Source organism: Pelodiscus sinensis, chromosome 9 (genome assembly GCF_052426305.1).
Source record: "Pelodiscus sinensis isolate ZL-2025 chromosome 9, ASM5242630v1, whole genome shotgun sequence".
NCBI classification, from domain to species: Eukaryota; Metazoa; Chordata; order Testudines; family Trionychidae; genus Pelodiscus; species Pelodiscus sinensis.
The window spans coordinates 60,155,197-60,168,805 of NC_143060.1; the positions used below are offsets into that span (position 1 = coordinate 60,155,197).

Sequence of the window (13,609 nt, forward strand, 5' to 3'; positions counted from 1 at the left end):
TTGCCCCCTTCTCATTCTCTTTGGCTCTTCTGTCTTTATCTCTTGCTCTGTTCTCTCTTTCCCCTCCTGCTGTTTCATTCTCTCTGGTTTTCTATTTATTATTCTTTCTCATTCAGGTTCTTGCATGTCTGTGCCACCACACATTTTCCCTTGTTCTATATTTCTCTCCTTTTCTTTTCCCCTTTTCTCCCTTTGCCAAACGCAGAGCAGAAGAAATACTCAGCAACTCCGATCCAGCAGCATGCACCTGGAACCCTATCGGGGCCTGGTAATGGTAAGGCTTGTCCTTCCACACAGTTTCAAAATACAGATGAGACCAAACTCCATTGTATGGACCTACAGTATGATTTGGAGGCATGGTCAGAACACCATTTTGCCCTGTTGGCAATGCAAGGCAGACACTGGCCAGTTTCACCCCTATGCTCTGGCTGCTTTGCACTGCTCTGGAGATTGTAAACCATTCAAATTGAGCGTACGGTTACTGAATACCGGAACAGTGCAAAAGTTCCTGGCGAATCTGGCCCATTGTTTAAATCCCAGTGAAGACAAGTACACTGTAACTGGTTATGTTCCCTCTGATCTTTTCCTTCCATCCATTTGTTCCATCCATGTGTGGAATAAATTTTATGTGCACTGAGGCATGTGCGAATGTGCACCACCAGTAGAAACACAAACCCTAGCTGCGGGTGCTCTGCTAAACAGCTGGGCAGCATGTGAATTTTTCATGAGCTGCTGCACCACAAGCCCACAGCTTCCAGGGAACACTGGTAACTGGTGTTCTCCCACCAGGCTTGTATGTGTAGTGCAACAGGAGAGCTGGTCATTGCTGTGCTTTTCATACATTGTTTTAAGAAAAAGAACAGCATCCCATTCTCCTGACCTCTCTTACTGCAGAGACACTTTTTCACAGCAGCGACAGGGGCAGCAGCGATGCTGTGGCGTCTGCTGTTTAAAGAGCAGGTACAGTTTATAGACAGAAATCAGTCTGTTTTTCCTGTTAGCTGGGAACAGGTTAGGTTTGTGATGTTCAAGGACAGTTCTGATTCTCCCCCCACGTCGCCCTCTCTTAACGCACACAAAAGAAACCCACCTAAACCATCATCATCTTTTCTTACTACTGTCAGAGCTTGTGGTTGGCTGGAGGTTGGAGTTGTGTGTGACTAAGCCCCTCCCGTGCCTCCCACTTCTTTTGAGATATAAAGCACAGCTCGCAGGGCAGCCGGCCAGCCTTCAGCAGCTGCTTGTTGCTTTCACTCGCAGTGACAAGGATTAACCCTGTTGTCCGCTCTCCACCCTCCTGCCAGCCCCGTTCTCAGCATGTGCCGAGGTTTAGCTGCGCTTTCCGCTACCTGCTTGGAAAGGTAAGTAGCTCTGGAATACAGGGATGCTGGGAAATAAAAGGACTAGCTGATAAAGAAATGTTAAGATTCAGTACCGGACTTTGTGGCCCCTGTTGCATGGGCAATGATGCTGTGTTTGTAAAACTGGGATGAACGCTGGGTTTAAATCCCAGCTCAGAATGATTGAGGCACGCCGGTGCCGGGGGGAGAGGAACGGAGGGGGTAAACAACAGGAAGTTGTGCTGATATTATGATGTTTTCAGTGCATGAGATTTGCCCTTCAGTTGCAGAACTTGCTTTGCCCTGACAACAGCAGGAGTATTTCTGCAAACATATTTACAGTGAAATTCACCTGACTGCGAATGCGGAGTCCTGTGTTACTTGTCTGGCACTGCTTTGCGTATTTGTATAACAGATCTCAGAAAGACACCCCCCATTTGATCGGTAGGCTTGCCTAGGGGTGCTGCTCTGGGGAGAAGATGGTCTAGCAGGCAGCTGCCTCTGTCTGTCGCAGAGGTGTCTCAATCCTGTCGCAGACATGCTGAGGCAGGGAGCGGCCTCTGTGCAGCCGCAGAGAAGCCCTGCAAGTAGCTGCAGCAGTCCTGGCGCTGCGACAGAGACACAGTGGCACGGGGCTGTCTGCCCAGGGTGGCAGACACAACAGGGCCAGGACCCGTCTCCACACTGCAGCTGAGCAGAGAGCAGTTTTCACTATTTCCCTCGAGACTCCAGAGCAGAAGGGAAAATTACTGATAAGAGGGTCAGGAGATTGACTAATGGACACCAGGGAGAGGAGGAAGCCAGAGGAATAATGAAAGGCCCGGACTGGGCAGGCAGCTGCCTCTCTACACTCACCAGGCAAACACCTCCACACACGCCCTACCTGTGAATACAGGAAGAGCGCATAAAAGGACATGGTCTCCCACGGAGCTACTGAGAGTTTTCTTGTGGCGTCTGGTGGCAGGAGGTGGGACTGGAGGAGAAAGGTTTTAATTCATAAATAGGAATGCATAATTAATACTATCGATAACAATCGGTCAAGCCATGCTCAGGAGGAAGGGGCTGAAACTAAAGTGAATGGAGCCGGGCCTGTTTGATTTGGTCCTGTGTCTCCAGATTAGGTTTAGGGAGAGAGCTAGATATTTGGATCATGAGGCATTTTCTGTAAAGAGATGGAGCTAACCAGCCTGGCCTACCAACCGGCCTTCCCTGATAAGCACACACCTCTGCCCTCTAGTGGCCATTCCTTGCCTTTGGGATGCATCTAAACCCAGCGGCTCCTCTTCTGTCTTTCAGAGCCAAACAACTCAAAACTCGTTTAGGGATCCTGCTTCATAAGCCAGAGTTGGGACAGGAAGCCGAGAGTGTCAGCAAACCTGAGCAGGACACCAAATCCAGGTAAGCCAAGCCTGCCAGCCCCAATTTAGCCCAGCCCCCCCCCCCCCCCCCCCCCAAGCTGCACCGAGAGTGGATCACGTCCATGCTCCTCTCCCTATGAGGAAGAAAGCACCATACATCAGGAGAACTCGCAGATCTCCACCCACTAAGCCCCATCTCCAGATTTTCAGAGGGGAATGTTCATTACCCAGCTCGACAGTCAGAAAAACCAGACTAGACAATAGGGCCCTAACGAGTGACATCTGGAACAAAAGTGTGGTGCCCCAGCTTCAGGCTAGACACCAGCGTGGACTTCCCCAGCTGTCTGGGGGACTCCAGTAAATGGAGAGTGGAGGCAGAGGGTGTCTGTGGACTTTAGTCAACTCTAGAGCCAGGGAGACCCTCACTCTCTGAAGGGAAACTCTTTGCCAGAACTTATACCAGCTGGAATTGGCATTTTATATGGAAAAACTATTGTCCATAAGCTACCCTATGGAGGTAAGATCTAGCCAGTCATCTGGGAAAGTAAAAGAGAGGGAGAAAGAGAGAAAAGAAAGAGAAGACCCCAGAGATAATGAGATTGCTGGGTCTCTTACTTGAGTTTTTTATGGAGTGATGCTATCCTCACCTATTCCTCTGTCTTCCCCTAAATGCGGTAGCCAGCTTCTGTCCTGGAGCTTTTCTATCCCTGAGTATTTGACCAGATCGAGCACTTGTTAGAGTTTGTTTCCATAAGGTTTATACTTTGCGTTTCCTCTCCAGAAATTCCTCAGAGGAGGCACTGGAATGGAACAAGTCCTTTGACCACCTGCTGAAGAGTAAAAGTGAGTATGAGTCCCTTGTATGACAGTATGAGGGGGAGACACCCTGTGTGGGCAGGGAGACCCAGGGCTAACCAGCTGCATAAGTTCAGCGTAACAGGGAATGTTTGCCCATTCTCAGACTAGAACAAAAGAGAGGTCGGTCTTTAGGAGCCCTTTCCTTCCCCCTCCTGAGAGCATTGCGTTGATGCAACAAGGACAGTGCAGCGGTTGGATAACTGTGTGAACAAGCTAAGCAAAAACCAATCGGAGCTGCTGCATGGCCAAGTAAGGCTGCCATTAAGGCATGGGGCTCTCTCTTGGCACAGAGACAGGCCCGGCCTTTGGGCAAGGCGGTTGCCTTGGGCCCCACGCATTCAGGGCCCCGCGCTGCCCAGCTCCCGGCCAAGCCCACTCACTCGCTGCCCTAACTGGGGGCCGCGTGGCTCAGCCAACCACAGCGTGCTGCCTTGGAGCCCGCAAACTCTTTGGCCAGGCCTGCACAGAGACATTGCATCACAATGCAATGCCATACTGTCGGGGCATAAACATCATACAGATGTTGTGTCAGGGAGATGCAGCATGTTGTCAAGCTGCCTAGAATAAAACCCTGTAGTGCAAATTGTCCTGCAGCGTATGGGTACTACTCATCCCCCTCTCAATGCACATTCGGTAGAGACCCATGAAAATTGATATAGTTCAGCAGCTTTGGGGTTAGGAGCAACATTCCCTCTAATCTCTTCCCTCATGTGCAGAATATTTTTTCTATATGAACTAAAGCATATGCAGATGTGCACCATCATTAGAAACAAAAACATAGCTAGGCGGGCGGCTCACTCTGCTAATCAGTTGGGCAGCATTTGAATCTCTCCTGAGTGGCCACATAAGAGCAGAGCTTACAGGGAACACTGGTTAGGAGGCAATGCAGAATTTTCCGAGAGAGGGAAAATCCAACAGCCTCTCTTCCAGAATGGACGTGCCCAGCAGTGGAGAGTAAGGACGTTAAGGACTAGTCGACTATCTGATAAGCAAATGCTTATTGGATAGTCAGTCGACTAGTCGATTTCCCCCTCCCCCCTTGCTGCCTCTATCAGATAGAGGCAGCAAGGGGGGGGGGGAGAAGAGGGGGTACTTCAAAGCGGCAGCACCACATGGAGCCCGTACTTGGGCTCCGTCAGCTGTGTGGAGCTGCCTTTTGATACGCCGCCTCGGCAAGGAGCTGACCCCGGGAACTCCATCGACTAGTAAATTACTCATTAGTTAACATCCCTAGTGGAGAGATACTGATTCAGTGTGATTTAAGTACATCCATCCTGCCATCCAGACCATACTTGCAGATGTACTGGCTGTGCTATGCACTTGAGCCCCAGTAAGAAACTCAGGAATAACGCTCCCCTGATCTCCAAAGTGTATCTCCTTCCTACACGGTCACAGTGTCTAGGAGGTTTGACTGTTACATAAGGCATTGGAGAAGACAAATGTTAAATCTAAGGTGGACTGAAAATGTTATTGGTATGAAAGAAAGGACTCCACAGATAAGAGGCCCTTCTCTACTAATAGGCTGAATTAAGGACTTTGTCATCCATTTTGGTTAACAAGTACATTCAGAGCTGCGACTTCATAGACTCTCAAACATGGAGCATCTGTGCTTCTGCACCGCTTGGGACTTGTTTCCTGCACCAAGAAGGAGAAGTAGAGTCACCATTCTCAAATTTGTTCAGACAATGGTGGAGGGCATATAAATACCCTCGCTAAGTTAATCTAAAGAAATCTGATCCGAAGCCACAGGGAATACACTCCTATTGCAGAAGGTCAGACATGCAAAACATGCTGGAGACGCTGTGTGTCTTTTCCATGCTTGTCTGTGGGAAAGTGATTTACTGGAACCTAGAGGCCAAGAAACAATCTGAGAAGGGTGGAATCTGTCCAGGGGGAAGTGGATCTTGCTACGTTGTGGTCTGAACTCCCAGAGAGACACTGTGTAATAATGCTAAATTAGTCAATATGCAAAATCTGTTTTAAAGCCTGGCAGAATTTCTTTATCTCCAAAGCTGTATGAAAGTGGCTTTTTTCTCTTCCTCCATCCCTAAATCTATTTTTCCTTCTCCTCCACAGATGGGGTGGCAACATTTCACACCTTCTTGAAGACAGAGTTCAGTGAAGAGAACCTAGAATTTTGGCTGGCTTGTGAGGAGTTCAAAAAGGCCCGGTCAAAAACTAAACTGTCCTCCAAAGCCCATAAGATCTTTAAGGAGTTTGTTCAAAACGAAGCACCTAAAGAGGTCAGAATTATTTCTAGCTGTGCATGTTATGGTATGGGCATGGAATTAAGATTTAATATCACTTTGAGATACTAATGTGCTTTCCCTGCTCACATAATGAGAACATTGGTTCCCACACACCAAAGTGTTGTTTTATGGAAGGCACATCATGTGATTTCCCAGAAGAACATAAATAATATTTATAGTCATGTCCCCATTTTATTTATGGGGGGGAAATCATTTCCCCCTCCATGTAGTAATTTGTGCATCCTGTCTTTCCTCACAGGTGAATATCGACCATGAAACCAGAGAACTAACGCGGAAGAACCTGACAGCTGCCACTTCCTCTTGTTTTGATGCTGCACAGGCAAAAACTCGCACTTTGATGGAGAAGGACTCCTATCCCAGGTTCCTGAAATCCACCTCCTACCAGGACTCGACAGAGCAAGCCACCAACGAAAGCACCAGCAAGCGGTTGCACACCTGATCCAAGTCACCTGGACTGCCAGAAACTGGGGGGTGGAGGGGAAGAGCCACAGAGTGAAGCAAAGGAGGACAGAAGAGGCAGGAGTCTGAGAAACAGTGAGTGAGGCAGAAAAAGCACTGAGCAGTGGGGTTTTGGCTAAAGTCCTAGGATTTTATCATCAGGATTCCCAGGACCTCAAAAGCTTCCATGTTCTCCCAAGCTGTAGTGAGGAGCACCTGTCCCTGCCACTACTCAGAGGATGAAATAGGACCTGGAGTGGGGGACAGAAATGGGTGGCCAGTTGCTTATGTGCAAGCAAGCTCTCCTGTGACGGGCACTGAGTGTGCAAGAAGAGGCTTGCACTAAAAGCAGAGAGAAAGAAGAGCTGCATCTGAGTGGCAGGTTCCAGTGAAAACAGAGCCACGCCAATTCCCTCCTGAACTGTCAGCTGCCTGGTGTTGAACTTTGTTCGTGTGTGTCTATATGCACAAGAGAGAGCTTCAGTCTGATCTCAAGACCCTGCCTCTGTACTGACAAGCTACAAACTGTACATAGGGCCCAGGAGTTTGCAGTCCCCACAGAGCTGGGGCCAATGAACCCACCCTTGTCTGCATGTTCTTGCACCAGCTAGAATTTCCAGCATCTCAAATCATAAAGATGAGGCACGGCTTTGGGTTTTCAGCCATAGGAATCCTGATTGAGAGATTTTTCAGGTTCTAGTCTGCCCTCTTCCATGCATGCTCTGGGAAACCCTGTATGCCTGCTTCCAATAAGACATCAGCATAGTATGGACATATTTTCATCAAACTATTTTGATCCTGTACCTTGTTGTCCTCAATCTTGGGTCACATGCAGCATTCCCTCCGAGCTGCGCAGCAGCACAGCCCTCCAGCCGCTTAATCAGCCCTGCCCAGGCAGAGGTTCAGGGCTCCGTGCATGGAACTGCCTGATTGGGCTGGGCTGATTAAGTAGCTACAGGGCAGTGTAAGGACTGCACTTTACAAAGCACTTTCTTTGGATAAGCCCTGAGGCGCTTACAACCCAAACTGGATTTATTATAGAAACCGCAGTCCTTAGCTATAATGCTGCTCAGCACCCCATGAGAACCCCAGGAGAGGTACACAGCTAGAGCTCCAGTACAGTCAAAGAAGGAGGCACAAAAGTGGCAGCAGCAAATTGGAGAATGTTTAAAATGTTTACCATTTGTGTTTTCACCTGCAAAATGTGTCCTTTGCTGAGTGACCATGCAGGGGCTTCTTTTTTTACGTGCTTTCTTCAAACACTTTCTTCTTTCTTGTGCAAGAACCCGCAGAGCGTCCACACTGCCCGCCCACTCTTGCGCAAGATTCACAGTAAAGCGTCGGAAGACAGGGTTTCTTGCGCAAGAACTGCACTTTTCTAACAAGTGTAAGCCCTCTTGCACAAGAGGGCAGTGTGGACGCGCAGCAGGGATTTCTTGCGCAAGTAAGCCCTACGGCTAAAATGGCGATCAGAGCTTTCTTGTGCAAGAAAGTGTCCACACTGCCACGGATGCTCTTGCGCAAAAGCACATGGCAGTGTGAATGTGTTCTTGCACAAGAACCTTTGCACAAGATGTTCTTGCACAAGAACCCGCCGGTGTAGACATAGCATGGGGGGTGCAGCTACACTGGTGTTAGCAACAGTGCAAATACTGTGTAGATTAGGCTCAGCTGTTTTCAGCACTGTTCCATTGAAAACCTGCCTTGAGCAAACTTTCATAGTAAGACAGAAGCATGGTGCAATCTTCTGCATGCAGACAACCTCTTGAGTTTCTCGAGCAGAGAATTTGCCTTGGATCACTGGGCAATCATTGATCACTGGTGTCTTCCTATTGCAGTTTGTCTGTACTGAGCTTGAAGAATCTGAAGAACGAGTGGTTGGGTTCTTCTGTATCCTCCCCTTCTCTCCCCTCCCATTCTACCTCTGAGTCTTTGAGAGTCCCAGCTGGGTTCTCCGGAGATTCTAGCTGCTTTAATATTTATTATTTATTTTCACAACTGGAACTAACTTCATAATGCTACTGAGGTACACACTGTTCTCATTGCATGGCTAACACAATGTCATGACAATTGTTATTCAAAAATAAAACAAAAGAAAAAATTGAGACTGTTTCTCTATTGTTTTTCCATTACATTTTTTGGCCTTGTATATTGGTGATCGTGACTCATAGACTCTAGTTTGTGGTGACATCGCACATGGGTTGCCCGGCACTCACAATGTTGTTTTAAATAATTACACAACCAGAAGCAGACACACAAAAGAAATGGAAGGTGAAGGGGGACAAACATTTTCATAAAATGTCTGGCTTATTTAAGAGAAATTAGCCTATTCCAAAGATGAAGGTAACTATTAGGCTTAAGAACATGTTCATTAATAATATGTAGCCATGTGAGAGCACTTTTCATCCTCAACGCGCTTTACAAACATTTTCAATTCACAACTCCTATATGAAGAGTGCTATTCCCATTTAACACATGAGGAAACCAAAGCAGGAGAAAATATGTTTACTCCCCAAGGTCAGAGAGAGGTGGGGTAGAAGATAGAATTTTAAAACTCTGGAGCCCCAGCTGCTAATCCTTAGAGCCCTGAGTGGGTACAAAATTGGCATTCACATCCACAGATGTGCATACACACAGATATAAAGCGGATATGCAAATCTGCAAATTTGCATGGTTCTAGATACAAAATTTGTACTTGCATCCATTTCTGCCAAAATGAGCTGTGGATATCTGCATCCATATCTGGAGATGTGGGTACCTGCGGATATCTGCAAATTTACAGGGCTCTACTAATCCTGTGCTAACATCAGTAGATCACAATGCCTCTTCTAATTAAAAATGTCCTTTCTAGCAATTGTTTCTTTAACATCTTCTATTGTGTTTACACAAAAATCCCTTTAAATGTAAGTGCACAGAATCATGATAGATTATGAAATAGGACCATTCCTTTCCTGTTCTAGCTCTCTGCTGCTTCCAAGTGCCTATTTGAGGTAGAGATATATTTTTAAAAAAAATCTTCCTTGAAATTAAATGCAGTCTCCTTAGTGTCAGGCCACATCTCCTTGCTGCTCCAGAAATTGATCTGGCATTTGATTTAGCAGGTCTAGTAAAGACTCACTAAATCAAACACTGACGCCAGCTCCGGCACCAATACTCCTTGTAGTCACAAGAAGGAAGGGAAGCTGATGAGAGTGTTTGCTTCATACAGCAGCGCCAAGCTCAGCTTAAGGTAAGCCAACTCTAGCTGGAGTTGTGTACCTTAACCTGATCTTCTGGATCTAGTGTAAACCTGGCTTCAGATAAATCAGATTCACTAAACTTCAATACTTGCTTATTTTATTGCAGGAAGAAAAAAAGTCAGAGATATTCAGAAAGCACTTGTTGGGATATATAGCAAGGAAAGGGTAATGGATTTTCAATAAAATAGTGTTAAAGCAGAAAAAGATGCTCTGATTTGTTTTTAAACTAAAGTTCTTTATGAAAAAGTAATTGTTTGAAGGTTAATCTGAAACTGAGTTATGGTAACAATCTTAATAGAACCAAAACATTTAAATTAACACAGAAGAAAAAAAATTAAAAGTAACTGAAATCTTTTCAAGAGCCTGAAGAATAACCTCTAAAAGTTACCGTAAATAGTAATAGAGAGGTAGCTGTGTTAGTCTGATCTTGCTAAAACAAAAGGAAAAACTATGTAGCACTTTAAAGACTAACAAGATGCTTTAATAGGTGATGAGCTTTCGTGGGCCAGACACACTTCCTCAGATCATATTCTGGAAGAGAATTGGCACGACCATATATACCAAAGGAATACAATGAAAAAAGTGAGCACATTATTAAACTGACAAATCAGATTTAGTACAGAAGGCGGGGTGAGGAAGAGAGAGGGAGGGAGGGAATAACTATGAGTCAATGAATGGCTAATTGGAGTGATAAGCGGGGAAGCTATCTTTGTAATGGAAGAAAATTCTGAAGTTTTCCTCTGTAATCCAGAAATATTATTTATGTCATCATGTGCCAACAGTGTCCTCTGCTATGTATATTGGACAGACTTCTCAGATACTTTGCCAAAGAATTAATTGCCCACAAATCAGACATCAGACATCTTCACAAGGAAAAACCAGTTGCTTTTCATTTCAACCTACCTGGATATAGTCTTAACGACCTTATTACATGCATCTTACTTCAAAGAGACTTTAACACCAGATTACAGTGGGAAACTTCAGAACTTTCTTTCATACTTAAATTTGACACTTTACGAATGAGCCTTAACAAAGATGCTAATTACTTTAACCATTCTCTTCCAGAATATGATCTGAGGAAGTGGGTCTGGCCCATGAAAGCTCATCACCTATTAAACCATCTTGTTAGTCTTTAAAGTGCTACATAGTTTTTCCTTTTGCTCTAAAAGTTAAGCGAGTGATTCAGGGCCAAATTCTGTTTTCAATTACTGAGTTTTTCCAAATTTACATTTGTGTAACAGAGGGCAAAATTAGACACTTTTTGAGCGATACGCAAGCAAAAATTAAAGCTTGTCAGGTAGCTCCTTTTACATATTAGGTATGTAGGGACAAATTCACTAGTGGAAAATAGTCAGTGGAGTTACATACCCACTTACACTAGCAGTGAATTGGACTCTCTTTTTTAAATATGGGGTCAAATCCTAGTATATATTCAGTGAAATCATTAAACTAAGAGTAATTTGATCCTTGATGAACAATGCTCTGACCACTACAACTGAAACCACATCATTAAGTGTATACTATAATTTCATATCACAGTTCTCACAAGATTGTCTGGAATAGAAGCTGACCAGTAAATTCATGGAAACCATACTGGGACTCTGCAAGTAATAACCATAGGTAGAGACTTTGCTAACAAAATTCAATCTTAGCTTGCTTAGGGCTTAAGGCTTTGAAAAAAATAAAAGGACTTGAGAATTATAACCAGATCCCTTTTGTTTGTATTTCATTATTTGGACATGGTGACTCTGTTTGATTCCAATAAAGTTTGACAATAATTTCCAAGGGAAAGGCTGTGAATTTGGAATCAGAAAAGAAAATTTGGTTCTGGGTTTTAAAAACAAAGAAACAAACTCAAATCTCAGAATCGATACCCATGGGAAAAAAAAAAAAAACACCTCACCTCGCCCTCAGCCTTCTGTGTTTGGGATTCCCATGCGAAACTTTACTTGGCGCTTTTCAAAATCGCAAGGGAGTGTGACTGGTCCTCAGAACTGTATTATCATGTTGACCTTTTCTAAGACATGATAAGAACATTGTGTAATTTTTGCCTTCAAGGAAAAGGGCCTTATAATTCACCCACTTTGCTCAAAGTTCTGAAGACATCACATTTTACTCAGCTGACCTGTGCACTCTCTCAAGCCCCTTTTGAGAAATAGCTTCTGTGATTCACTCCCCTTCACTCCTCCCCCATCCACACTCCCATTCCCAGAGCTAGCCAATTCTCCTCCACTCCTGGCCCAGAACATTCTTGACTAGATAATACAATTAAAAATCTGGAAAAAATGTCTTGGATACATAAATATGACAGGATTGAAATTTTAGCTTAAAAAAGTCAACTTTAACTTAAAAAACAACCACCCACATATCAAATCAGGGAGGGGAGAACCCAAAAGTTCAGGGCCTAAGCGTGGCTTGGATACACAGCCTCAAGTTCAGAAATTGGCTTGCCAGATGTCCGGTTTTGAACCAGACAGTCCAGTATTTGAGCTTTCTGTTCAGGAAACAAATTGAGACAATATAAATGAGAAAATATAAATGACCGGTATTTTCTAAATAAGATGGGAATGTAGATTGTGATGTAATGTCAAGTGTGTCTGGTATTTTTGTTGAAACCATCTGGCAACCTTAAGAAAATTTTGCAAAACTGCAGAGGCCTACCTCCTCTCTCAAAACAATCATCTCCCAACCGACCCTGGCTTCTCATACCTTTTGTCATTTTTTCGAGGGGAGGGAGGGGGAGCTGCCAAGCGGTTTACCACTCCCAGATGGTGTGACCAAGGCCAGCAAGCCAACAGCCTGAATAGCAAGGGGGCAGGGCCAGGGGCAGCCCTCAGTACTGCCTGGAGCACCCCGCCCCCTCACCACCCACTCCCAGTGCCAGCCAAGTGTGCAACATGATGCTCTAGCAGCAATTTAAAGAGATCAGGGCTCCAGCCATTGGCACAGCCACAGTAGCAAGAGTGAGCCAGCAGACCCAGGCCTCTTTGAATCACTAGGCCGCAGGACAACTGCCCTCTTTGCACCCTCTCCCTCCTGTGAGCAGTCCTAGACTGAGGGGATCCTAGCATCAACCCATTTTCCCATAGTGCATTTGGTGAGACAGCACTTGGAAGTTGGCCTGCATATCTTTCCTCCCTCTTTCTCTTTTGCTGCCCTTCTAAGGGTCCTCAGCAAGGTTGCCAACCCATGGAAATTTCGTTTACAGCTCCTACCTTTCTGTCTGTCCCGTGGGCTCTGCAACCCACACTCCCTCTCCTCCCTGCTGTGTCCTCTGGTTATTGCCCTGGGAGGGGTCCATCTTTCATTTATTTCTATTCCAACTGCATCCAAACCATGCCAGACACTGCACTGACTTACAGAAAGACAAATCCCCACCCCCATAGGCTGAAAGGCCACTGCTGCCAGGGGCAAAAAGCACAGCATATAAAGTACTCCCTTCTGCTACCAATTCTTTGCCATTATAGCCCCAACCCAGCTGTTCTTTATTAGCTGGGCCCCCTCTTTCAGTCAGAGGATTAATTGGCCACCTGATCCCAGCTAAGACTGGCTGGTTGTGTTAATTACTTTCTATCTTAGTTTTCATTAACACTTTCTGTGCAAGTGTAGGCTGAACACAGCATCAGGTCCTTGCAGTTGCTAAAGTCCAATCCCATGTTACATACACAAAGCAACACACATACCTTACAAAAACAACACGCACACACACACACCAGAAAAAGCAAAGCTAGAAACTGCAGCTTCTAAGTATAAGAGCAGCGATGCTAGAAATGAGGAGTTAATATAATAATATATGGAGATATACCTATCTCATAGAACTGGAAGGGACCTTGGGTCAAAAGTCCAGTCCCTTGCTCTCATGGCAAGACCAAGTACCAGCCCTGACAGATTTGCCCCAGATCGCTAAATGGCACTCACAAGGATTGAACTCACAACCCTCAGTTTAACAAGCCAGTGCTCAAACCACTGAACTAGGTTAAGATGTAGGAGGAAGTGTGTGGCTGGGGGTGAGGGGTTGGGCAGGTGCCAGGCTGCAGTTTGTTTTGGTGGTCTGATTGCAATGTGCCTTAATAGAATTTCAGCAGCGTAAAGCGACTTTCCCTTTT

At 45.4% G+C, this 13,609-nt stretch overlaps 1 protein-coding gene and 1 long non-coding RNA gene across 2 annotated transcripts in view; one reads left to right on the plus strand and one right to left on the minus strand.

The window, feature by feature from the left end:
* LOC112546395 (uncharacterized) overlaps positions 1-13,371 on the minus strand; it is a 48,230-nt gene extending 34,859 nt beyond the window's left edge. Inside the window, exons 1-2 of the long non-coding RNA XR_012906034.2 lie at positions 12,719-13,371; positions 11,407-11,520 (exon numbers count right to left, since the gene is read on the minus strand). This is a non-coding gene — a long non-coding RNA (uncharacterized LOC112546395). The remainder of the gene's footprint in view (positions 1-11,406; positions 11,521-12,718) is intronic.
* Positions 1,233-8,483, plus strand: RGS16 (regulator of G protein signaling 16). The gene is made up of 5 exons (XM_006126929.5): positions 1,233-1,361; positions 2,637-2,738; positions 3,480-3,541; positions 5,633-5,799; positions 6,065-8,483. Exons 1-5 carry the CDS (start codon positions 1,318-1,320, stop codon positions 6,263-6,265), a joined length of 576 nt encoding a protein of 191 aa, XP_006126991.2. The 5' UTR covers positions 1,233-1,317; the 3' UTR covers positions 6,266-8,483.
* Positions 13,372-13,609: the final 238 nt, after the last annotated feature.